This window comes from Eleutherodactylus coqui, chromosome 1, assembly GCF_035609145.1.
Source record: "Eleutherodactylus coqui strain aEleCoq1 chromosome 1, aEleCoq1.hap1, whole genome shotgun sequence".
NCBI lineage: Eukaryota > Metazoa > Chordata > Amphibia > Anura > Eleutherodactylidae > Eleutherodactylus > Eleutherodactylus coqui.
The window spans coordinates 57,990,236-58,017,156 of record NC_089837.1 but is presented as its reverse complement, the minus strand read 5'-3'; the positions used below and the strand labels follow the sequence as shown (position 1 = coordinate 58,017,156).

Genomic DNA, 26,921 nt, shown 5'->3' with positions numbered 1-26,921 from the left:
GTTGTCACATGACCCTAATACTTGTTTCTGATGAAATGCGGTTGCTAAGTTATCTGTATTTGCTGGCATTGGTTTCTGCAGGGTAAATGTGGATCTGTATTTGCCCAATAGAAAATGCCAATAAACGCAAATGTGGAGGCAAAAACTGACAAAAGTAAATAAAACCCAACCATGAATAAATAATGCCATGTGAAATAAGTAGATTTACATCATCTCTGCATTATGAGCCACAGAACACGGCCACTTATCACACCAGCGTATTTTTCCTCCATATTTTATCCAAGTGATGGAATGGCATTATGGGTTCCCAAGGAGCCATAACTTCTTTTTTTTTTGTGATTTCTCTGCAGTATTTACTATTTCATTGGCTTTATTTTATATGCACTTATGAGTAAAATGATGCCAAGTATGGCAGCAATATCTACAGATGGCTAATTATTTTGTCTTTGTAACAGAATAATTTTGTAGGTTTTCCTGCCTGTTCCTGCACTTATAAATGTTCAACACACACAGCCATATTGTATGGATTACCACCACTGAAATAATGCCACATATGGAGATCAATTTCCATAGCTATGTATGTGACAACTGTTCAATGTTTTATATAATTTTTATTTATTTTTTCTTGCCCATCTTGTGCAGTGAGCTCCATATAATCAGCTGCTACTACTTGTATAAAAGTCACTTTTTTAGCTTTAAAAATTTTTCTTTATTGGCTTTCTAAAAGTCCCCACATGTGATCAGTACAGACGTTTAGGCAGTTTTCCTTGGTCAAACCTGCCCATGGCACTGAGTGCTGGCCAACAATGAAGATGTGTACAAAGGAAGATCATTGGTAGTGTGGGGATGAATGAGCGTTACTACTAGTGAGCCGGAGCCTTCAAAAGTTTTGGTTTTGCCGGTTTGACAAAATTTGAGCTAAATTTAGTTCCAATTAGTCGACAGAATCTGAAATTCATCAATACCCCTAATACTGGTTTTTAACACGGTCAGAGCCATAAAAGCCCCGTATAACACTCTTAGGTCACCTTGGAGGGCATAGAAGTACTTTGACTTTAAAGCTGTTTTTAAGGTAAAGTTAAGTTATGGCAACATCTATGGCTATGCATAAATGAATGGCAATTGGTAAGTGGATGGTACATGTAGGTAACTAATTGTTTAAAACCATACTGTGCTAGTGGAATTTATGCTGTATAGATTTTAAAAAAGTAAGGTTAAATTTTATCCTTTTTGGGTGGCAGATGCTAGCTGGTGACCACACACTGCACTTGTCTAAGGCCGCCTGCAGATGGGTGGAAATTCCACGACAGGATTTCCGCCCCTGGAAGCTGGCATAGGATTGCGTTAAACGCAATCCTATGCAGACGGCCGCGATTTGGGCGTGCGAAATCTAACGCGGCAAGCTCTATTTCTGCTCAAACGTCACTCCCCGGCCGCCAGCTCAGCTCTGCGCATGCGCCGGCTGCCCGGTAGCCAGCACATGAAGAAAGAGCCGAGGCCGCGGGAGAGGTAAGTGCCCGCGCTGCTCTGTGCAGACGCTTGGGTCCCGCTGCGAGAATTCTCGCAGCCGGATCCGACCCGGCCGTCTGCAGGCGGCCTAAGTCTGGTAGAAGTAGCTGCATGAGTAGCAGAACAGTATTAAAGTATTTTGTAAGTTTTCAATATTTTTCTCTAGCATTGTAGATGTTGGGGTCCCTTTTATGTGCGTCAATCTGTCAGGTGCCGATGCCCAATAGGCCAGCGTTACTGTGCATTAACATGAATTGCTGACTAGTCATTCACAGTAAGCAGGCAGTGAAAGATTGTTTACATGAGCCAATCAGTCATTCAATATTCTGCATGTAGAAGCTCTGACATACGAGAAGTGAACAAATTCTCATTTCTCATTCAGTGTAAATGCATGCCCTGACTGAATGCCAATCATTCAGATTGCAGCTGGATGTGGGAATCTGATTTATAAGCCCATGCAAAAATGGCCTTTTTTATCTGCTAATTATTTTGTTTTTCTGTATAAAGGGAACAGGAGGCGCTGTAACTGTTAGTTTGTTATCTACATTCTTGTGTAACAGACTAGTATTTGTATATTACAAGCGTGCTGCCGTCACTAAAACTAGCCGTTATACTCGTGTTCTGCAAGACCCCTTACAAGCCTACTACATTTGGTAATGGTCATTGACCTTGCCCAGCATAGTTCAGGTGTAACATAAGCTGCTTGTACAGGGTCTCTCCATGGCTCTAGTCAGATGTAGTCCCAGTTAGATCAACAATAACACTGATGCAAAGGAATCCAATGCAATTCAAGGTTCTTTCACTGAGGAGATTCCTAAAACCTAACTTTACCTAAAAGAAATAAAGGACTCAAGAACAGAAGCGAATAAACATATAACCACCACCCATGTCTGGATCCTACTGTAGTGGATAGATGCCAAATCTATATTTCTGTGACAGTGGACATAGATTTCGTATGTAGTGGACAATGGACCTGTAGTGGACAGTTTTACGTATGTTATGCATTCTGTATCTTCTGTATACCTAAGACAGTATTTCTCCATCTTGTTTACTCAAACACAAAAATAATACATATATATTCTTTATATACCCAATATATCCACTTCCTCATATAGAATGAAACTCTCCATTCTCTAAACTCTAACCGGCTTTTACGATAGCTAACATGTAGTAATAACACTCTACTTCCCGATTCCTAGCTAATCTTAGGAGCAAGTCAGACACACGGAACCGCAGTTTATATCATTACCGCTTTTAGCAAACGCACTAGTAAAAAATAAGCAGTTTACAGGAAATTTATGCAAATAGCTTAGGTCAACATGAATCATTTGCAAAGGATTTTTCCATAGGAGCTTTTAGACTAAATGATTAGAATTATCGTTTGAACATTTTTTTCAAATAATTATAAAGTCAGTGATAATCGATCGGTTTCTTTCAAATCCAAGCCAATGATTAAAAGATCGTGGACTATTCATTCATCGTTCATGTTGTGTGGGCATAAAAATCATTGCTGACTTGTTTGGTTGAAACCATGCTCATTCAGTCCTCCCTGTTCTCTTGTGAAGTGAACTTGAAAGACTGAATAATTCTTGTTTGAATGAGCCAATGATGTATCTGCCTATCTAAATGGGCGGGACCGGAGCGATAAAGCTAGCGGTGACATCACTAGCTCACTCAAGACAAAATAACCTTTTAGTAGATTCAATTATCGTTTGAAGTTGGGCCATATTCCTAAGCAGGACTCATATAGAAATATACATCAATGATTTTTATACAAATGCCTATTTTTCATGTAATATTAAGTCTGTTTTGGAAAATGTAAATATAATTTTTTAAAAATCTATACACCTAATTCTCAACTTTCTGTAACAAAGTCCTCAGTGATGCTAAATTTCTTCCCAGATTGCAGATGCAATAATTTTATCAAGTGTTCAATTTCTGAACAGTGCCTCCACAGGTGAAGTAAAGCATTACATGGTCCCTATTATAAAGGATGTGCAATTCAGGAATGCACCAGGTGTTCAGTGTAAAAGGACCCTTAGAGAGCTGCTCACTCTAGAATGATGAATCATTAAAATCCTCGCTGGATGGCAGGAATCTATACGATAATGGTAATCTGTATAAATGATCAGTGAATGACGAACGATAATTTATTTGACCAGTTTCTGTAGGCATAAAATTCAAATCATCAGGTTTTGTAAACCGGTAATCTGACACTTAGTAAGAATTGAGGTGGATGGATGGAGCAATCTTATTTCTGGCCCAGGTTGAGGATGCAGGGCTGCAATTATTGGAGTGATACTTAAGGCTGGGGTTTTCCCTCTTGTAGCTGATGGGGCTAGATTCCCCAACTTCTCACTTTGCTTGTGATTGGTATTGTTTTTGTGTTCACATGGGACTAACTGATGGTTTTGTCCCATGTGAACATTGCCTTGTCAGTTCTGAGTGTGGCACTTTAATGCTCATAGCGGATGTAACCTCACCATTGATGGCTTCCTTAGGCAGAGAGTTCCAGAGTCTCACTGCTTACATAAAGGACCACCACCTATGTTGTGTAGCAACCTTTCTACATCTAAAAATGCCCCTTTTTACAGTGCGGCGTAAAAAGTGGTGATGGGAGAAATCTCTGTAGTAACCCCTGATATATTTATTAAATAACGCTCACATTGATACCCTCGCTGGGTGCTGTAGTCCACCCACTGAAATTTTTATTTTGTTGCCCCAGCTTGAGCTCTGATGACTTTGTGCATCAATACCTAAATCTAAATACAATATTCCATGTTTGGACTGACTAGTGGTGGAACTATGTCCCCCTGATATGCACCCCAGTTATATTTGGATTGTATTGATAAAATGTAAAATAAATGAATCGTTTGTTCCTGTTTTGCTGAAAGCAAAAATGGATAACCAATTTTAATATTTTGAATAATTTACTCACAAAGAAAATGTTCAAAGCAGACCTTTATTAAATTGCATTTGATTAGGGTAATTATATTGTGCATGTAGTGATAGTATGCTATTCCAGAGAGTTGTCACCAACTCTGATGTTCTAAATTATTTTCACCTCAGATCCCAAGCAAAGGTTGGTGTCATTAGGCCAATAGAGCAACGTCGACTCACTGGAGCTGGATAGAGATTCATCGGTGGTATCTGCCACAATGATGCATTCAATATCCCCGTGGTTTTCCACCACAATGTAATGCTCCTCCTCTTCAATGATGATCACTTCATTGACATAATGAACCATCTCAACATCCTCCTCTTGAATAACAATTTCTGCAATTTCCTCTACTCCCCATGGAAGGTCAATATGATTTAGGAGAGCAGTTGAAATTGTCCTGGCCCTGGGATCTTGGGAGAGCAGAATGTGGAAAAAATGTAGAGCATTCTGGTTGAATTCGGTCCAATTGCTTGGAGGTGGAACGCAGTCTAGATCTCTTTGCCAGTGGACAAATCTCTGGAATAGTTCATCGCTGTGCATAGCTCTTTCCCATGGAAGATACCCAGTGAAAACTGTGTATAGAAGCACACCAAGGGCCCATATGTCAACAGTGGGATCCAAGATTATGCTTTCTCCGGGTTTTATTTCACAGAGCTCTGGAGCCATGTAGGGTATAATGGGTGCCATGGATGGAACCAGACTGCCAACGACCTGAGTCAGACCAAAGTCACTCAGTTTGATGTGGTGACATTCATTGTCCATTAGCAAGACATTATCTGGTTTCACATCTCTATGCACCAGACCCCTACTGTGCATGTACTCCAGAGCTCCGATCAACTGCAATGCACAACGCTTCACCATCACTTCTGGGATTCCGACCTAGAAAAGTAAGGGAGATCATTAGACATGTGCTCTACTTGAATTGAAAATGGTCTATGAATTTATCAGATCTGGAGTATTTTAGCAAAGCTAGGACATATAAGTCTCTAGAAATATTAAACATTGTGCATGTTCTTTCAGAATAATTATCATTTCCAATATGGCTTAATATCCAAATTCCATTTACTACTTGACAATTTGATATTGAAATACTTACACCATCCTGAATTAGAGAATGGAGGGATCCTCCGGGAGCCAATTCCTGGGTCAGAATATAATGGTCCATGGAATCCCTAAAGGAGGGGTAAGTGAATATGATGCCTTCATAACTTGATAAATAGGTGGACACGCGTAATTCATCGATGAAAGCTTCCAACTTTGTTCGGTCCTTCTTTATCAATTTCAGGGCAACAATGTTTCCTGGTTAGATATAAATGCAAACACTTAAAATGTAAAAAAAACACACAAATGCAATGCAGGAAATGGCCAATAAATTTTGAATAATAGTCTTAAAAGGTTTCTCCGTTGAAGAAAATGTTTAGAAGGGTTCCTTGGAAGAAAGTACATCACAAAGTATGCTAATGCTGAGATCTCGCTGATCGACAATAGGCAATCTTTGTCAATGTTCTAATCTCTGGCCAATAAGTAAAAATGCTGAACAGATGACCCCTCAATTAAGAATTCCATAATGAGGAACATACAGATTTTTATATATATTTTTTTTTAGCCAGAATACTCCTATAAAGGTGTTCTCTGGTTAAAAAGGAATCATATACCCTATTAGACAAATTTAACATAATAGAAAAATTTCCCTTGTTCAGAATCCCCATTTACCTTTGTGATGAACTTTCTTCCAAGGAACCCTTCTAATTATACTAATGCTGAGATCCCACTGATCGACACTAGGCAATCTTTGTCAATGTTCTAATCTCTGGCCAATAAGTAAAGATGCTGAACAGATGACCCCTCGATTAAATCCAAATTCAATAATGGGGAATATATATTTTTTTTGTAAGCCAGAAAACTCCCATAAAGCTGTTCTCTGGTTAAAAAGAAATCATATACCCTATTAGACAAATGCTACAGAATAGAAAAATTTACCCTGTTCAGAATCCCATTTACTATGGTTTCGAATCCCATTGACCATACAATTAATGGATCACATAGAATGTTTTCTTAAGCTTTTCATGTTAACTCTTTAAATATTTTTGAGGTAATAAGCATTTAGCATGGTAACCATTCTGAGCTACATTATTAAATGTATATGATTAACATTTTTGAGAGTGGGCTTACCTGTTTTCATCTCACGAGCCTTGAGAACTTGACCATAGGTCCCCTGGCCAAGATGTTGCAAGACTTGGAAATCGCTTTCACCAATCTTCTGAATCTCAAATTCTGCAGTCCCTTCCATTGCTGGTTAGAAGATATACTCTTTTGAAGATGCTGTCGCACAAACATACATGGGCATTATATAAATGAGCATCCAAAGGTAATTACAAAAATATAAGAAACCTAAAACATGACAATTTGAAGCTCAAACTACAAAACATAATATTGAGGATCTTAAATGGAACAGTAGGCTTCCATTTTGTGTGTTTAATAAATCATATTTTTAAAAGTTGGCCAAAAGTTGGAAACCTAGTATGGATAGAAACGTACCTGGGCAATGAAGATCCGCTTGTGTTCTATGGAGAATGTGGTGTTCTGGGTGGCAAGAGCTTGAGTGTCTCAATCCACAAGGTAAACTCTTGAGGAGTTTTAGGAGATCCAGTGCTCAAGAAGTGACTGTAGTCCAAGAGGTCCAACTGTCTTTTATGGCCAAGAGCTTGAGGTCCCTCCTCTTTCTAAGACAATGGAAATTAATGCTCCTCTAGTCATATGCAAATGAAGATTTCACCTGCAAGTTGACCTTTTTAGAAAGGTTTTGTTGTGACTGGACATGATGACTTGCTTAGGTGAGGAGGAATACTAGGGAGAAGTCCAAGTTTTCTTGGCATCTGTTTGCCATTTTCTAATATATTCAAGACATTTGGTGGCTTTATACATACTATCGCCCCCCCCCCCCCCTCTACCCTAAGCTGTGGGGGCAAATTTTGCTTCTATGTAAGGTATATGGATTTCTCTTTTATAGCCATTTCAAAATCATCTTTAATTTAGTTTGTGCCTCATGCCATATCTATTACAAGAAAGCTCATACAGGCAACTGAAGAGAGATGAACTTTCAGTTATATGCAAGGTCTTACTGGACTGTATTGAGTCTATGAGAACAACTTATCCAGAAACTCCATCCTCCAATAACATGTCTATTGGTAAAAAGGTTTTTAAGTTTAATGTAAAAAAAGCTTAAAGGGGTTGTACCAGAATATCAAGTTATCCCTTAAATGCAGGATAAGGGATAACTATGATTGGAGAGGCACTTGCTTCTAAGACCCCTGTGGATCTGGAGAATGGGCCTCCCATGTCCCAATTTACTATTTCTGTAGGGATCGCTTCTCCCCTGCAGTGACATCGCTCTGAATGGAGCACTGGCTGAACATGCTGCATGTTCAGTACGTCATTAATTTCAATGGTGTAATGGAAATACCCGACTGGGTGTGCAATGTGGGTACTTGGCAGCCCTATTGAAAGCAAATGGAGCTTGTGCGACAAGCTTTCCATTCAGTCTTCTCATTGTTTGCAGGGAACACAGTAAACCCTGCAGTGAGAAGAGTGTGGAATATGGGACCCCTATTCTTGAGATTGGCTAGGGTTTCAGCAATGAGACTTTTACCGATCAAGTTTATACCTTTTTATGCTGTGAATAGTGAATAACTTGTTCTGATACAACCCCTTTTGAGGGTACTTTATATGAAACAATTGCCCAAATTCTCACTGGAATCAGTGAATTCGGGTGATTGATCATCTTGTGTACTTGCCGCCTCTCACAGGGCACCAAGCAAGAAATCGCTCTTGTCGGAGTCCTCTTTTTAGCAAAACGATATACCAAGTGTTTATCAGCCCTTGTAAACAGGAATCACTCCGTGTTTCAATGACTTACTTTCTGTGAATAGCGGTGGGTGGGCTGGCCAGTTGGGACAATCCTGGCCCACACCACCTCCATTTACTTGAATGATTATTGCTACTATACAAGCTTGGCAGCCTGCCCATGTAAAGAGTTGGTCTCTCTAAGGATGACAAGTTCTACAACTTTCTACTCCTATTTTAGTTTATCAGTAAAATGAGAACAAGGTTTACTTTTATTGATGACCGAGTACAGCTTTAGATGTGTACAGGTTTCCATAGTAGATAAAACTGGAGCCAGCGTAGATCTTTTTTTTTTTTTGGTCATAAGGGCTATATTTGCAGTGTAAAAAATAGTACTCTTCTAGTAGAGAACAGGCAGGACAAAGTTTTGAAGAACTACTCAGTTGGTCAAACTTATCACATGCCTCCTTTCTTAAAATATGGACGCCATGGAAAGCCTACTCCACACACGCCTCGGGAGATTAGTGGGCTGGCCAAAAATATTACTTAAAAATGTTACCTTCATAGAATCACAAGACAGGATACCTCATCTCTTACAAGAAATTGATATAAGGGAGACGCTCTCCACAAAAATGTGTTGATTGATCCACTTCACATTGTTTCTCAAATATATTTTAAAAATTTAAGTTCTTTATTTGAAAATCTGGGTCCCATGTTTACATGCGATAACCAAACAGGATGTTGAGCAAAATATCGCTCAGTAGTTTGTTTTGTTTCAACTCACCTGAAGTTAAGTGACTGAGCAAACTTTCACACAATGTGAACACATTCACAGTGAATGTGCCGCCAGAAGAGATCTTTGGCGCGCTCCATCTCCAGTCACTGAATGACTATCAATACTTTGTGAAGGCACAGAAGTAATAAGTTCTTATCGGACATTTATGAGCCCGACATTTGTCCCATGTAAAGCCGACTTCTGTTCTCCCCCTCTTACATTTCCAGCCCTCTGGCACCACTTCCTCGCTTCTTCTCCCTACAATCCCCCCATATTGATAAAGTAATGGGGTTGTCACAAGGCGGGGCACATTCCTACTGCTAGCTTGTGGACCTCTTTTATTTTTCTTATATGATTATGTTAAAACATTCTTAAGAAAATCACTGCTAACATGTCCTGAGGCGTACAGTGCTAGATAGTAACATTACATCCACAGGGAAATTACATAAGTTTGGCCTATGAAAGTGACATTACAGCGCCATGCCATGATTGGTTGTCACTTTCACGTGATGACATTGTACATATCGGTTCACCACTCAATGTTCTAAACAGCATTACCTCCAAGATGGTGGTCTACAGGGTCTGGACATATTTTGGTCTGCCTGCTAATATCTTACATACATGTACACTGTGTATCTGGAGGTTCTTAGAACTAGGGATAAAATCATGGAGATAAATAGTGTAAAAGCAGCATTTTTCAGCATGAAATGGCTGATAGGACAAAAGATGAAATTGATCTGCAAATGTAGAGTAGACCGAATGTAGACTTTTTAAGGAAAAGCTGCTCAGATCAAGGATTCTCCACCATAACCTTTAAATACAATCGGTCTCCCTCCCCAGGAGGCTTATGAAATTCTTCTTTTTAGGGCTCTTACCCACTAGCATTTTAAAGCTGTGATATCGCTGCGGTTTTTAACGCGGTTATCAATGGGAATTTCTAATGTTAACACATCACACAAAAAACCGAAAGGACAAACTTGTGATGCGATTTTAACATTAGAAAGTCCCACTGACAATCCCGTTAAAAAAACGCAGCGATATCGCAGCATTAAGAAAGACGCAAGTGTGTGGGAGCCCTTAGCAGGGACATTGAGGAGTGGTCAAGGCCATCAAGCAGTAAAGATCATGTGTCCTCTTATAAACCACTAGAGGGGGACACACTTGGGTTCTGTTAAAGGGACATCTGCAGCAGTTTTTTATTGTATATCTGCAAGGAATCTCAGAATATTAAATGACTATTATAAATGAGTAGTTAATTTTGATATGATTCTGTTAAATTGCTCGCTGTATCTCCAAAACGTCCTTTTAGACTTGCTAAGAACTAGCCAAACACAACGATCACTGAATCCTATGCATTTTGATAGGCGCTTGTTTGATTTTCCTTGACATAGGCCAAAAATTAGCTTATAGGGATGAATGACCATAACTGCGATCGTTCATCCCCCATAGGCTGGCAGTACATCTTCACATGGGGACATGCAGGGCTGATCAGCAATCACTTATGTTCACTAACTGATCAACTGACAAACCTGTTCATTTAATCCTTCCAATCCCCACCCACTATTATACATTGCAGATGTAGTTATATATAATTAAAATTTGTATGTAATCAAAATTATTCCACCCCCCCCCCTCCCCCATTCCAAGTTTGGTTTGTTTGCCAAATTTACAAACTTTCATAAGTTTGTACAAATGAACCAAATAAGAACAAGTTGAATAGCTGAACATGACTTATGACAGGGGATTTCTCTGAATTCACAAAAAAGGACTTTTAATTTCAGAGATATTTCACTCCATGACGTGTCTTGTTTTGGGAGAACCTTTTGCTCTTATGACACCAGCCTCTAACTGCATTCTTAAGGAATCTTAGAACCTTCCTCATAGGAAATGGCCAAAAAGCCAGTAAATATCTTGGTTTGCATGCTGCAACTGCCGCCTTCACAAAAAATATTTTTGGCTGGAGTTGGAGTTCAAGTCAGGTGACGGACGGCCACTCAATCTTCTAGAGTTGCTTCTGAAGCCGAGCCTTGTAGGCAGGACAATCTTTTCAGTGTATGCTTCATTCTTCCTCCTCCAGACCCGCTGATCTGTAGGGCCAGAAAGTTCCAGTTTTTTGTTTTTCACGATATAGAACAGAATCCTTTTTAGGTTTTGTGGTTTTAGTTACATGAACTAAGAAACAAAACTGACATTCCAGGCCCATCAGAGGTGTGTCTGGAGCAGGAAGAATGAAGCATATCATTGAAAAAAAAGAAAATAAAAACACCCTACCGACAGTGAGGAATGGCGGTGGCTCAGTGATGGACTGCATCTGCTTTGCTTCCTGTCACTGAAAAACTGCAACCTTTGGGGCACAAGATGGCTTCAGTCATGTATGTGGAGATCAGATGAGAAAATGGTCATGCTTTCTGTGAGGAAGCTGAAGCATGGGCATCATTGAATCTACCAACAGAACAATGATCTGAAGCAAACAGCAAAGACCACCACGGCTTGGTTTCAGTAGTAGTCCCGGAAGATGCTTGAGTTGCCATCAAACATCTAACTTGAGCCCCATAGAAAATCTTTGGGATGAAAAGGTGGTTACAGCGCACAACCCAAGGAATATTCGTAAACTAGAGGCCATTGTTCAAGAGAAATGGGCTAGGATTCCTTAGAAACGCTGTCATAAGCCGGTGTCCGGTTATGCTTTGTGTTTGCGGAAGGTCAGAATAGCAAAAGGTGCTTTATTAATTACAAAAGACTCTTGCAGTGAAGGGGTTAAATCTGAGACTGCAGTAATCATTAAAAGTGGCATTTTGTAGTGAATCTGGAGAAACCACTTCTGTTATGTTGGGTTACTTGGGTTCATTTTACAAACTTTCAGCTTTTTGCAAAAAAACTATTTACAGTTGTAATCAATTCTACAATCATTGCAAATTTTTTTTTTTTTGGGGGGGGGGGGGGGGGCTTGCAAATACTAATGTCTAGATGAACCCTCAATGTGATGGCCGGGAATCGCACCCATCAGACATTTAGGGTGTTTAAAAAAGGATAAAGCCATCAAGGTCTATTGTTGGGATACCCATTCAAGGAGAAGTGTGACTAAGAAAGTGTTTATGCCAACTAGTTTTGGGCCTTAAGGCAACTGTTGTTCCCATTTTGCTGTTCCACCCATAACTGTGTAGCTAATATAAGTAATTGTAACATGATGGGGCCACAACATCCAGCACTGACAGGATAATGAGCTGTAAACAGCTGGCCATTGTCATAATGAGATCCTGTGAGCACAAGGCTAGGCGGGGAGAAGAATAATAAGGCAGCTGAAAGTTTATTCAGAAAAGTAGTAAGACCTCTTTTAGCACTAAGATTTGAGTTGGGGGAAGTAAGAGGGTCAAAGCAAAAAAGATTAACCCTTTAGTTACTGCTCCCATCCCATTTTCATGAATTTAAGTAAATTTTCCATTGTGCTTTGCATTTTGCCCTACCCTAGTTGGGTCTAATTAGCAACCTCTTCCTCCCCTATAGCTACTCAACTGGGTAAAGATTGCAAACACTTTGGCAAAATAGTAATTTTCCCAAGCCTTCCGTTATTTTGTGATTTCAAAGCTATATTTCCCAACCAGGGTTCCTAGGAACTCTGGGGGTTCTTCAGCCCTGGTCAGGGGGTCCCCAGAGCACAGCAACAATACTTGTGAGTTCTGCAAAAGGGAAAGTGACTTCAGTCTGGTCAAAGTACTAAACATGTCTGAGCCAAATTATAACACTGGAGAAGAATTATGGAAGCTTTACCTCCCCTACACCGAGCTTCCTTAAGACCGCTGTCAGACCAGCGTGTTACACGTCCGGAATACTTGTTTCTGATGAAATGCGGTTGCTAAGTCATCTGCATTTGCTGGCATTGTTGCTTTCTGCAGGGTAAATGCGGACCTGTATTTGCCCAATAGAAAATGCCAATAAACGCAAATGTGTCTCTAGTGCATTCAACTTTTTTAAAGTTTTTTTATGTAAGTTTTTTCAATATTTTTCTTTAGTATACTAGATGTTAGACTCCCTTTTACATGGGGCAATCTGTCAGTTGCCGATGCCCAACAGGCCATCCCAGCGCACACCGTTCCTGTGCATTAACACAGGACCGAGAATTGCTGACTGGAGTCATTCACAGTAAGCAGGCAGCTCATAAGTGAAAGATTATTTACATGACCGATCAGTCATTCAATATGCTGCATGCAGAAACTCGATGACATACGAGAAGCGAACAAAATCTCATTTATCATTCAGTGGAAATGCATGCAGTGACTGAATGCCAATCAGATTCTAGCTGGATGTGGGCATCTGATTTATCTGCCCGAGTAAAGGTGGTTTTACTTTTATCTGCTAATTATTTCGTTTTTATGTATAAAGGAAACAGGAGCCGCTGTAACTGTATCCGTTAGTTTACTATCTACGTTCTTGTGTAACAGACTAGTATTTGTATATTACAAGCGTGCTGCCGTCACTAGAACTAGCCGTTATACTCGTGTTCTGCAAGACCCATTAAAAGCCTACTACATTTGGTAATGGTGGTTGACCTTGCCCAGCATAGTTCAGGTGTAACATAAGCTGCTTGTACAGGGTCTCTCCATGGCTCTAGTCAGAGATGTAGTCGCAGTTAGGGTCAACAATAACACTGATGCAAAGGAATCCAATGCAATTCAAGGATCCTTCACTGAGGGGATTCCTAAAACAACTTTAAATTAACTAAAAAGGAATAAAGGACTCAAGAACAGAAGCTAATAAATATATAATCACCGCCCGAGTCTGGATCCTACAAACATAAATTCAAAGGTGCTATAGAAAACCTTGATGGTAGGCTGGAGACTAAACTAGTTAGTTAGGGGCGTAACATTCTCTATGATCAGTAGGCTCTGCCTCCCAGGCATTTCACACAACTCCTCAAAAGGATTATAATGTATACTAAGAAAACAATAGTTACTGTATACTGCCCCAAAATGAAAGCCACCTAAATTAGCACCTTAATATCAGCAGTCAATAACCCAGCTGAGCATTGTATAGTGTCTGGGTGTATTTTATCTCTGGATGAGGGACATATTTACATTTGCAAATGATTCTTCATTGGCTTGAAGTCCAAGCCCATTCCTGAGCAGGACCAGTACATTATCAACTTCTACAAATCCCCATTTTAGCAGAATTTTCAATATTCTTTCTTTGGAAGTTTAAAATAGAAATCCAAGTCTATTGAAATTTTTTTTTAAAGCTGTTCTCCACTTTCGACAATTTTTTTTTTCTTTTTTGGTTGCAAGGATCCTCAAGGATAAACGAATCACGGCTATAATCTGGAGAATTTTAGCAGCAAGTGCCACTATAGGTGAAAAGTATTCCCCAGTGCCCACTATGGGTTTTCTTGTGTCATGCATGGATATCCTTAATCTGTTTTTGAGTTGTGGGACAGGCCTGACTAAAGTGCCTCTTGTTCTAGAAGACTATAGTAACTAATGAGAAAACAATTCTGCTCTTCACCTTGGCATTATACAGTCTCCCCTGTATGGTCTTATCTCTGAATGTTAGACAATTACATCTGCAGATGATTTTTAAAGAAACGATAATCAAAAACGTTTAAACAAGCGAACGTCAGCGCTTATCATTCTGTTTTTAATGCAAGCAATGACTGAATGATTGTTATGCCTGCACAACATGAACGAATAGTCAATCATTAACTTGTTCACTTATCGTTCGGTTTAAACAGCACTTGTTCAGTCCCTCTCATTCGCTTATACAGTGAAGGTGAAAGACTGAATGATTCTCATTTGAATGAGCCAATGATGTATCTGCCTGTCTAAATGGGCTGGACAAGGGCGATTTGAGCTAGCGGTGACGTCACTAGCTCATTCAAACGATAATTGGATCATCAAAGGCTATTTTGTCTTTATCTTAAGCCCCATTCCTAAGCAGGACTCGGGCATTTGAATAAACCGGTATTAATTTATTTCTGTACACTTTCTGTTACAAGGTCCTCAGTGATGATAAAAGGATCACAACTGCAATCTGTACAGAAATTTAACATTTGCTTCTAAACTTCTTCCCACTGTCTCCATAGGTGAAATATAGCATTTTAGTTCCCAATATGAAGGATGTGTAATTCATGAATGTACCAGGTGTTCAGTGTAAAAGGACCCTTAGGCATCCTGTCCACGGGCATAGCGATATCACGCAGCAGATCTCCACCGCAGGAGCCGCCGCTGGGTGCAGGGGAGAGCTGACAGCGCTCTGCGCTGAGCCTATCTGACAGGCTCACCGTGGAGAATCGCAGCATGCTGTGATTTAAATCCTGCGAGCGGAGAAACGCTATGATTCTCCTCTTATGGATAGTGGGGCTGTGCTTTACATAGTAAGTCTATGGAAGGCGTTCATTCCATTTCCTGCGGCCGGAATATTGCTGCTGGAAACGCAGTGAAAAATCGCCCATGGACTTCTCACTCTAAAACGGTGCATTCAGATTCTGGCTGGATTGCAGGAGCCTAAACTATAATGGTATTCAGTGTAAATACCATCAGTGAATAATAATTCATTTGTCCAGTTTCTGTGGCATAAAAATCAAATGATCGGCCCATGTAAACAGATAATTGTACATTTAGTGTGAATGCATGGAGCAATCTTATTTTCATCTATAGGCACTTCCTGTTTCCACCTTGGGACCGTGCAGGCTAGGGATGTGGGGCTGCTCTTATTGTGGTGATCACCTTGTTTGAGGTTTTCCCTCTTGTAGCTGATAGGGCTAGATTCCCCCCTCCCCACTTTGCTTGTCATTGGTGTTGGTTTTAGTGTTATGCATGGGACTGTTTGCCCAGTGTGAACATTGCCTGGTGCCAGTTCTGATTGTGATGCTTTAAAGCTGATAGAGGACTTAACCTCACCACTGAATGCTTCCTTGGGCAGAGAGTTCCATTGCTCTTGCATAAAGAACCACCATTTTATGCAGTGCTACATAAAAAATGAGGATGGGAGAGCTCTATAGTAAACCCTGATATATTTACTAAATGGTGCTCACATTGATACCCTCTCTGGGTACTGTAGTCCACCCATTCTAACTTTTACTTTAGTCGCCCCAGCTTGAGCTCAGATATGACTTTCTGTGCATCAGTACCTAAACCTAAAAACAATATTCCATGTTTGGACTGACTAGTGGTAGAACGATGTTCTCCTGATATGCACCCCAGTTATAATTGGATTGTATAGATAAAATTAAAATATGAATATTTTGTTCTGCTAAAGGCAAAATTGGATAACCAATTTTATGTTTTCAGACAGTTTACTCCACAAAATGTTCAAAGTAGACATTTAATAAATTGCGTTTTATTAGGGTAATGATATTATGCATGTAGTGATGGTATGCTATTCCAGAGAGTTGTCACCAACTCTGATCTAAACTATTTCCACCTCAGATCCCAAGCAAAGGTTGGTGTCATTAGGCCAATGGAGCAATGTAGACTCGGTGGAGCTGGGTAGAGATTCATCGGTGGTATCTGCCACAATGATGCATTCAATATCCCCATGGTTTTCCACCACAATGTAATGCTCCTCCTCTTCAATGATGATCACTTCATTGACATAATGACCCATCTCAACATCCTCCTCTTGAATAACAATTTCTAAAATTTCTTCTACTCCCCAAGGAAGGTCAATATGATTTAGGAGAGCAGTTGAAATTGTCCTGGTCCTGGGATCTTGGGAGAGCAGAATGTGGAAAAAATGTAGAGCATTCTGGTTGAATTCGGTCCAGTTGCTTGGAGGTGGAACGCAGTCTAGATCTCTTTGCCAGTGGACAAATCTCTGGAATAGTTCATCGTTATGCATAGCTCTTTCCCATGGAAGATACCCAGTGAAAACTGTGTAGAGAAGCACACCAAGGGCCCATATGTCCACACTGGGATCCAAGATTATGCTTTCTCCGGGTTTTATTTCACAGAGCTCTGGAGCCATGTAAGGTATAATGGGTGCCATGGATGGAACCAGACTGCCAACGACCTGAGTCAGACCAAAGTCACTCAGTTTGATGTGGTGACATTCATTGTCCATTAGCAAGACATTATCTGGTTTCACATCTCGATGCACCAGACCCCTACTGTGCATGTACTCCAGAGCTCCAATCAACTGCAATGCACAACGCTTTACCATCACTTCTGGGATTCCGACCTAGAAAAGTAAGGGAGATCATTAGACATGTGCTCTACTTGAATTGAAAATGGTCTATGAATTTATCAGATCTGGAGTATTTTAGCAAAGCTAGGACATATAAAAGTCTCTAGAAATATTAAACATTGTGCATGTTCTTTCAGAATAATTATCATTTCCAATATGGCTTAATATCCAAATTCCATTTATTACTTGACAATTTGATATTGAAATACTTACACCATCCTGAATTAGAGAATGGAGGGATCCTGCAGGAGCCAATTCCTGGGTCAGAATATAATGGTCCATGGAATCCCTAAAGGAGGGGTAAGTGAAAATGATGCCTTCATAACTTGATAAATAGGTGGACACGCGTAATTCATCGATGAAAGCTTCCAACTTTGTTCGGTCCTTCTTTATCAATTTCAGGGCAACAATGTTTCCTGGTTAGATATAAATGCAAACACTTAAAATGTAAAAAAACACACAAATGCAATGCAGGAAATGGCCAATACATTTTGAATAATAGTCTTTAAGGGTTTCTCCGTGGAAGAAAATGTTTAGAAGGGTTCCTTGGAAGAAAGTACATCACAAAGTATGCTAATGGTGAGATCTCGCTGATCGACAATAGGCAATCTTTGTCAATGTTCTAATCTCTGGCCAATAAGTAAAAATGCTGAACAGATGACCCCTCAATTAAGAATTCCATAATGAGGAACATACAGATTTTTATATAATATATATATATATATATATATATATATATATATATATATATATATATATTATAATATAATTTTTTTTTTTTTTTTTTTTTTTTTTCGCCAGAATACTCCCATAAAGGTGTTCTCTGGTTAAAAAGGAATCATATACCCTATTAGACAAATTTTACATAATAGAAAAATTTCCCTTGTTCAGAATCCCCATTTACCTTTGTGATGAACTTTCTTCCAAGGAACCCTTCTAATTATACTAATGCTGAGATCCTACTGATCAACACTAGGCAATCTTTGTCAATGTTCTAATCCCTGGCCAATAAGTAAAGATGCTGAACAGATGACCCCTCGATTAAATCCAAATTCAATAATGGGGTATATATAGATTTTTTTGGAAAGCCAGAAAACTCCCATAAAGGTGTTCTCTGGTTAAAAAGAAATCATATACCCTATTAGACAAATGCTACAGAATAGAAAAATTTACCCTGTTCAGAATCCCATTTACTGTGGTTTCGAACCCCATTGACCATACAATTAATGGATCACATAGAATGTTTTCTTAAGCTTTTCATGTTAACTCTTTAAATATTTTTGAGGTAATAAGCATTTAGCATGGTAACCATTCTGAGCTACATTATTAAATGTATATGATTAACATTTTTGATGGTGGGCTTACCTGTTTTCATTTCACAAGCCATGAGAACTTGACCATAGGTCCCCTGGCCAAGATGTTGCAAGACTTGGAAATCGCTTTCACCAATCTTCTGAATCTCAAATTCTGCAGTCCCTTCCATTGCTGGTTAGCAGATATACTCTTTTGAAGATGCTGTCGCACAAACATACATGGGCATTATATAAATGAGCATCAAAAGGTAATTACAAAAATATAAGAAACATAAAACATGACAATTTGAAGCTCAAACTACAAAACATAATATTGAGGATCTTAAATGGAACAGTAGGCTTCCATTTTGTGTGTTTAATAAATCATATTTTTAAATGTTGGCCAAAAGTTGGAAACCTAGTATGGATAGAAACATACCTGGGCAATGAAGATCCGCTTGTGTTCTATGAAGAATGTGGTGTTCTGGGTGGCAAGAGCTTGAGTGTCTCAATCCACAAGGTAAACTCTTGAGGAGTTTTAGGAGATCCAGTGCTCAAGAAGTGACTGTAGTCCAAGAGGTCCAACTGTCTTTTATGGCCAAGAGCTTGAGGTCCCTCCTCTTTCTAAGACAATGGAAATTAATGCTCCTCTAGTCATATGCAAACGAAGATTTCACCTGCAAGTTGACCTTTTTAGAAAGGTTTTGTGACTGGACATTGACTTGCTTAGGTGAGGAGGAATACTAGGGAGAAGTCAAGGTTTTCTTGGCATCTGTTTGCCATTTGCTAATAATAAAGACATTTGGTGGCTTTATACATACTATCGCCCCCCCCCTCTACCTAAGTTGTGGGGGCAAATTTTGCTTCTATGTAAGGTATATGGATTTCTCTTTTATAGCCATTTCAAAATCATCTTTAATTTAGTTTGCCTCATGCCATATCTATTACAAGAAAGCTCATACAGGCGACTGAAGAGAGATGAACTTTCAGTTATATGCAAGGTCTTACTGGACTGTATTGAGTCTATGAGAACAACTTATCCAGAAACTCCATCCTCCAATAACACGTCTATTGGTAAAAAGCTTTTCAAGTTTAATGTAAAAAAAAAAAAAGCTTAAAGGGGTTGTACCAGAATATCAAGTTATCCCTTAAATGCAGGATAAGGGATAACTATAATTGGAGAGGCACTTGCTTCTGAGACCCCCGTGGATCTGGAGAATGGGCCTCCCATGTCCCAATTTACTATTTCTGTAGGGATCGCTTCTCCCCTGCAGCGACATCGCTCTGAATGGAGCACTGGCTGAACATGCTGCATGTTCAGTGCGTCGTTAATTTCAATGGTGTGATGGAAATACCCGACTGGGTGTGCAATGTGGGTACTTGGCAGCCCTATTGAAAGCAAATGGAGCTTGTGCGACAAGCTTTCCATTCAGTCTTCTCATTGTTTGCAGGTGACACAGTAAACCCTGCAGTGAGAAGAGTGTGGAATATGGGACCCCTATTCTTGAGATTGGCTAGGGTTTCAGCAATGAGACTTTTACCGATCAAGTTTATACCTTTTTATGCTGTGAATAGTGAATAAATTGTTCTGATACAACCCCTTTTGAGGGTACTTTATATGAAACAATTGCCCGAATTCTCACTGGAATCAGTGAATTCGGGTGATTGATCATCTTGTGTACTTGCCGCCTCTCACAGGGCACCAAGCAAGAAATCGCTCTTGTCGGAGTCCTCTTTTTAGCAAAACGATATACCAAGTGTTTATCAGCCCTTGTAAACAGGAATCACTCCGTGTTTCAATGACTTACTTTCTGTGAATAGCGGTGGGTGGGCTGGCCGGTTGGGACAATCCTGGCCCACACCACCTCCATTTACTTGAATGATTATTGCTACTATGTTAGCTTAGCAGTCTGCCCATATAAAGAGTTTGTCTCTCTAAGGATGACAAGTTCTACAACTTTCTACTCCTATTTTAGTTTTATCAGTAAAAGGAGAACAAGGTTTACTTTTATTGATGAGAGTACAGCATTAGAGGTGTACAGGGTTTCCATAGTAGATAAAACTGGAGCCAGCGTAGATCTTTTTTTTTTTTTGGTCATAAGGGCTATATTTGCAGTGTAAAAAATAGTACTCTTCTAGTACAGAACAGGCAGGACAAAGTTTTGAAGAACTACTCAGTTGGTCAAACTTATCACATGCCTTCTTTCATAAAATATGGACACCATGGAAAGCCTACTCCACACACGCCTCGGGAGATTAGTGGGCTGGCCAAAAATATTACTTAAAAATGTTACCTTCATAGAATCACAAGACAGGATACTTCATCTCTTAGAGAAATTGATATAAGGGAGACGCTCTCCACAAAAATGTGTTGATTGATCCACTTCACATTGTTTCTCAAATCTATTTTAAAAATTTAAGTTCTTTATTTGAAAATATGGGTCCCATGTTTACATGCGATAACCAAACAGGATGTTGAGCAAAATATCGCTCAGTAGTTTGTTTTGTTTCAACTCACCTGAAGTTAAGTGACTGAGCAAATTTTCACACAATGTAAACACATTCACAGTGAATGTGCGGCCAGAAGAGATCTTTGGCGCGCTCCACCTCCGTTCACCGAATGACTATCACTGCTTTGTGAAAGAACAGAAGTAATAAGTTATTATCGGACATTTATGAGCCCGACATTTGTCCCATGTAAAGCCGACTTCTGTTCTCCCCCTCTTACATTTCCAGCCCTCTGGCACCACTTGCTCGCTTCTTCTCCCTACAATCCCCCCCATATTGATAAAGTAATGGGGTTGTCACAAGGCGGGGCACGTTCCTACTGCTAGCTTGTGGACCTCTTTTATTTTTCTTGTGTATGATTATGTTAAAACATTCTTAAGAAAATCACTGCTAACATGTCCTGAGGCGTACAGTGCCAGATAGTAACATTATAGCCACAGGGAACTTATAGAAGTTTTGGCCTATGAAAGCGACATTACAGCGCCATGCCATGATTGGCTGTCACTTTCACGTGATGACATTGTACATATCGGTTCACCACTCAATGTTCTAAACAGCATTACCTCCAAGATGGTCTACAGGGTCTGGACATATTTTGGTCTGCCTGCTAATATCTTACATACATGTACACTGTGTATCTGGAGGTTCTTAGAACTAGGGATAAAATCATGGAGATAAATAGTGTAAAAGCAGCATTTTTCAGCATGAAATGGCTGATAACAGAACAAAAGATGAAATTGATCTGCAAATGCAGAATAGACCGAATGTAGACTTTTTAAGGAAAAGCTGCTCAGATCAAGGATTCTCCACCATAACCTTTACATACAATCAGTCTCCCTCCCCAGGAGGCTTATGAAATTCTTCTGTTTAGGGCTCTTACCCCCTAGCATTTTAAAGCTGTGATATCGCTGCGGTTTTTAACGCGATTGTCAATGGGAATTTCTAATGTTAAAAACACATCGCACAAAAAACCGAAAGGACGAACTTGTGATGGGTTTTTACATTAGAAAGTCCCACTGACAATCACGTTAAAAAAACGCAGCGATATCACAGCATTAAGAAAGACGCAAGTGTGTGGGAGCCCTTAGCAGGGACATTGAGGAGTGGTCAAGGCCATCAAGCAGTAAAGATCATGTGTCCTCTTATAACCCACTAGAGGGGGACACACGTGGGTTCTGTTAAAGGGACACCTGCAGCAGTTTTTTTTATTGTATATCTGCAATGAATCTCAGAATATTAAATGACTATTATAAATGAGTAGTTAATTTTGATATGATTCTTTTAAATTGCTCGCTGTATCTCCAAAACGTCCTTTTAGACTCGCTAAGAACTAGCCAAACACAATGATCACTGAATCCTATGCATTTTAATAGGCGCTTGTTTGATTTTCCTTGACATAGGCTAAAAATCAGCTTATAGGGATGAATGACCATAACTGCGATCGTTCATCCCCCATAGGCTGGCAGTACATCTTCACATGGGGACATGCAGGGCTGATCAGCAATCACTTATGTTCACTAACTGATCAACTGACAGACCTGTGCATTTAATCCTTCCAATCCCTACCCACTATTATAAAAGGGGTTTCCATTGCAGATGTAGTTATATATAATCAAAATTTGTATGTAATCAAAATTATTCCCCCCCCCCCTCCCCCATTGCAAGTTCGGTTTGTTTGCCAAATTAACAAACTTTCATAAGTTTGTACAAATGAACCAAATAAGAACCCCCCCCCCCCCCCCCCATTGCAAGTTCGGTTTGTTTGAAATAAGACTGAACACGACTTATGACAGGGGATTTCTCTGAATTCACAAAAAAGGACTTTTAATTTCAGAGATATTTCACACCTTCATGACGTGTCTTGTTTTGGGAGAACCTTTTGCTCTTATGACACCAGCCTCTAACTACATTCTTGAGGAATCTTAGAACCTTCCTCATAGGAAATGGCCAAAAAGCCAGTAAATATCTTGGTTTGCATGCTGCAACTGCCGCCTTCAACTCCAGCCAAAAATATTTTTTATGGAGTTCGTCATGTGACGGGCGACCACTCAATCTTCTAGAGTTGCTTCTGAAGCCCAGCCTTGTAGGCAGGACAATCTTTTCAGTGTATGCTTCATTCTTCCTCCTCCAGACCCGCTGATCTGTAGGGCCAGAAAGTTCCAGTTTTTTGTTTTTCATGATATAGAACAGAATCCTTTTAGGTTTTGTGTTTTTAGTTACATGAACTAAGAAACAAAACTGACATTCCAGGCCCATCAGAGGTATGTCTGGAGCAGGAAGAATGAAGCATATACTGGAAAAAAAGAAAAAAACACCCTACCGACCGTGAGGAATGGCGGTGGCTCAGTGATGGACTGCATCTGCTTTGCTTCCTGTCACTGAAAAACTGCAATCTTTGGAGCACAAGATGGCTTCAGTCATGTATGTGGAGATCAGATGAGAAAATGTCATGCTTTCTGTAAGGAATCTGAAGCAAACAGCAAAGACCACCAAGGCTTGGTTTCAGCAGTAGTCCCGGAAGATGCTTGAGTTGCCATCAAACGTCTAACTTGAGCCCCATAGAAAATCTTTGGGATGAAAAGGTGGTTACAGCGCACAACCCAAGGAATATTCATAAACTAGAGGCCATTGTTCAAGAGAAATGGGCTAGGATTCCTTAGAAACGCTGTCATAAGTCGGGGTCCAGTTATGCTTTGTGTTTGCGGAAGGTCAGAACGGCGAAAGGTGCTTTATTAATTACAAAAGACTCTTGTAGTGAAGGGGCTAAATCTGAGACTGCAGTAATCATTAAAAGTGGCATTTTGTAGTGAATCTGGAGAAACCACTTCTGTTATGTTGGGTTACTTGGGTTTATTTTACAAACTTTCAGCTTTTTGCAAAAAAAAACAATTTACAGTTGTAATCAATTATTCCACAATCATTGCAAATTTTTTATTTTGGGGGGGGGGGGGGGGCTTGCAAATACTGATGTCTAGATGAACCCTCAATGTGATGGCCGGGAATCGCACCCATCAGACATTTAGGGTATTTACTAGGGATAAAGCCATCAAGGTCTATTGTTGGGATACCCATTCAAGGAGAAGTGTGACTAAGAAAATGTTTATGCCAACTAGTTTTGGGCCTTCAGGCAACTGTTGTTCCCATTTTGTTGTTCCACCCATAACTGTGTAGCTAATATAAGTAATTGTAACATGATGGGGCCACAACATCCAGCACTGACAGGATAATGAGCTGTAAACAGCTGACCATTGTAATGATCAGATCCTGTGAGCACAAGGCTAGGCGGGGAGAAGAATAATAAGGCAGCTGAAAGTTTATTCAGAAAAGTAGTAAGACCTCTTTGAGCACTAAGATTTGAGTTGGGGGAAGTAAGAGGGTCAAAGCAAAAAAGATTAACCCTTTAGTTACTGCTCCCATCCCATTTTCATGAATTTAGTTAAATTTTCCATTGTGCTTTGCATTTTGCCCTACCCTAGTGGGGTCTAATTAGCAACCTCTTCCTCCCCTATAGCTACTCAACTGGGTAAAGATTGCAAACTAGATTTCCCAACCAGGGTTCCTAGGAACTCTGGGGGTTCTTCAGCCCTGGTCAGGGGGTCCCCAGAGCACAGCAACAAGACTTGTGACTTCTGCAAAAGGCAAAGTGACTTCAGTCTGGTCAAAGTACTAAACATGTCTGAGCCAAATTATAACACTGGAGGAGAATTATGGAAGCTTTACCTGCCCCTACACCGAGCTGCCTTAAGACCGCTGTCAGACCAGCGTGTTACACGTCCGGAATACTTGTTTCTGATGAAAGGCGGTTGCTAAGTTATCTGTATTTGCTGGCATTGTTGCTTTCTGCAGGGTAAATGCGGACCTGTATTTGCCCAATAGAAAATGCCAATAAACGCAAATGTGGAGGCAAAAACTTACAAAAATAAAACCTAACCATGAATAAATAATGCCATGTGAAATAAGTAGATTTACATCATCTCTGGATTATGAGCCACAGAACACGGCCACTTATCACACCAGCATATTTTTCCTCCATATTTTATCCAAGTGATGGAATGGCATTATGGGTTTCCAAGGAGTCATAACTTTTTTTGTGTGATTTCTCTGCAGTATTTACTATTTTTATTAGCTATATTTTATATGCTCTTATGAGTAAAATGATGCCAAGTTTGGCAGCAATATCTACAGATGGCTAACTTTTGTCCTTTGAAACAGAATTTTGTAGGTTTTCCTGCCTGTTCCTGCACTTATAAATGTTCACAATATACAGCAACATTGTATGGATTACCACCACTGAAATAATGCCACATATGGAGAGATCCATTTCCATAGCTATGTATGTGACAACTGGTTTTCAATGTTTTTTTTAAATTTTTATATATTTTTTCTCTTGCCCACCTTGTGCAGTGAGCTCCTTATAATCTGCTGTTACTACTCGTAAAAATGTTACTTTTGGCTTTAAACCTTGTACAGATCACATGTGGTGACTTTTAGAAAGCCAATAAAGAACAGACGTTTAAACAGTTCTCCTTGGGTAAATCTGCCCATGGTACGGAGTGCTGGCCAACAATGAACCTGTGTACAAAGGACGATCCTCTGTAGTGCGGGGATGAATGATCGTTACTAGAGATGAGCGAGCGTACTCGAGCGAGTAGTGCTTATCCGAGTAATTGGCTTTATCCGAGTATCGCTGTGCTCGGGTCTAAAGATTCGGGTGCCGGCACGGAGCGGGGAGCTGCAGGGGAGAGCGGGGAGGAACAGAGGTAAGATCTTTCTCTCCTTCTCTCCCGCCCGCTCTCCCCTGCTCCCCGCTGCGACTCGCCTGTCAGCCGCAGCGGCACCCGAATCTTTAGCCCCGAGCACAGCGATACTCGGATAAAGCCAATTACTCGAGCGAGTACCGCTTATCCGAGTACGCTCGCTCATCTCTAATCGTTACTAGTGAGGAGGAATCTTTTCAAAAGTTTTGGTTTTGCCTGTTTGACAAAATGTAAGCAAAAAGTTTTTAGTTCTAATTAGTCGAATGAATCTGAAATTGATCAATACCCCTAATACTGGTTTATAACACTGTCAGAGACATAAAAGCCCCGTATAACACTCTTAGGGCACCTTGGAGGCCATAGAAGTACTTTGACTTTAAAGCTGTTTTTAAGGTAAAGTTAAGTTATGGCAACATCTATGCCAATGCATAAATGAATGGCAATTGGTAAGTGGATGGTACAGGTAGGTAACTAATTGTTTTAAACCGTACTGTGCTAGTGGAAGTTATGCTTTATATATTTTTTAAAAAGTAAAAGGTTAAATTAATCCTCTTTTGGGTGGCAGATGCCAGCTGGTGACTATACGCACATACATACACACATACACATGGTCATTGTGTAAGCCTTGAAGTAGCTCCATGAGTAGCAGAGCAGTATTAAACAATTGACAGGACAGATGTTTGGTTGTGTAGGCCTAGTAGTTGGTGGCTGCAGGTATGGTGGACTGGTATTAGTAGGAGTAGTGAGCCGATCAAAGATGGCCGTACAATGCTCTGCGTAGTGCATTAACTTTTTCTTTTTTTTAATAGTTTTATTTAAGTTTTCAATATTTTTCTTTAGCATACTGGATGTTGGGGTCCCTTTACGTGGGGCAATCTGTCCGGTGCCGATGCCTAACAAGGCGTCCCAGCGCATAACGTTCTTGTGCATTAAAGGGGTTGTCCCGCGCCAAAACAGGTTTCGTTTTTTTTCAATAGCCCCCCCGTTCGGCACGAGACAAACCCGATGCATGTGTTGAAAAAAAAAAACGGATAGTACTTACCCGAATCCCCGCGCTCCGGTCACTTCTTACTTACCTTGCGAAGATGGCCGCCAGGATCTTCACCCTCGGTGGACCGCAG

At 40.1% G+C, this 26,921-nt stretch overlaps 3 protein-coding genes across 3 annotated transcripts in view; 1 reads left to right on the top strand and 2 right to left on the bottom strand.

Moving 5' to 3' along the window:
• EVA1A (eva-1 homolog A, regulator of programmed cell death) overlaps positions 1-26,921 on the top strand; it is an 814,688-nt gene that overhangs the window by 379,283 nt on the left and 408,484 nt on the right. The window lies entirely within an intron of this gene.
• On the bottom strand, positions 4,559-6,740 carry LOC136616340 (serine/threonine-protein kinase SBK1-like). The gene is made up of 3 exons (XM_066594210.1): positions 6,623-6,740; positions 5,547-5,749; positions 4,559-5,329 (listed from the first exon to the last, which is right to left on the bottom strand). Exons 1-3 carry the CDS (start codon positions 6,738-6,740, stop codon positions 4,559-4,561), a joined length of 1,092 nt encoding a protein of 363 aa, XP_066450307.1.
• On the bottom strand, positions 16,467-18,726 carry LOC136616324 (serine/threonine-protein kinase SBK1-like). The gene is made up of 3 exons (XM_066594209.1): positions 18,609-18,726; positions 17,457-17,659; positions 16,467-17,237 (listed from the first exon to the last, which is right to left on the bottom strand). Exons 1-3 carry the CDS (start codon positions 18,724-18,726, stop codon positions 16,467-16,469), a joined length of 1,092 nt encoding a protein of 363 aa, XP_066450306.1.

Coding starts and splice junctions, on each gene's coding strand:
- LOC136616324 (XM_066594209.1), bottom strand. CDS start 18,726: ATGGAAGGGACTGCAGAATTTGAGATTCAGAAGATTGGTGAAAGCGAT. Junction 17,660..18,608: donor GGCTTGTGAAATGAAAACAG/GTAAGCCCACCA, acceptor ATATCTAACCAG/GAAACATTGTTGCCCTGAAA. Junction 17,238..17,456: donor ATTCTCTAATTCAGGATGGT/GTAAGTATTTCA, acceptor TTACTTTTCTAG/GTCGGAATCCCAGAAGTGAT.
- LOC136616340 (XM_066594210.1), bottom strand. CDS start 6,740: ATGGAAGGGACTGCAGAATTTGAGATTCAGAAGATTGGTGAAAGCGAT. Junction 5,750..6,622: donor GGCTCGTGAGATGAAAACAG/GTAAGCCCACTC, acceptor ATATCTAACCAG/GAAACATTGTTGCCCTGAAA. Junction 5,330..5,546: donor ATTCTCTAATTCAGGATGGT/GTAAGTATTTCA, acceptor TTACTTTTCTAG/GTCGGAATCCCAGAAGTGAT.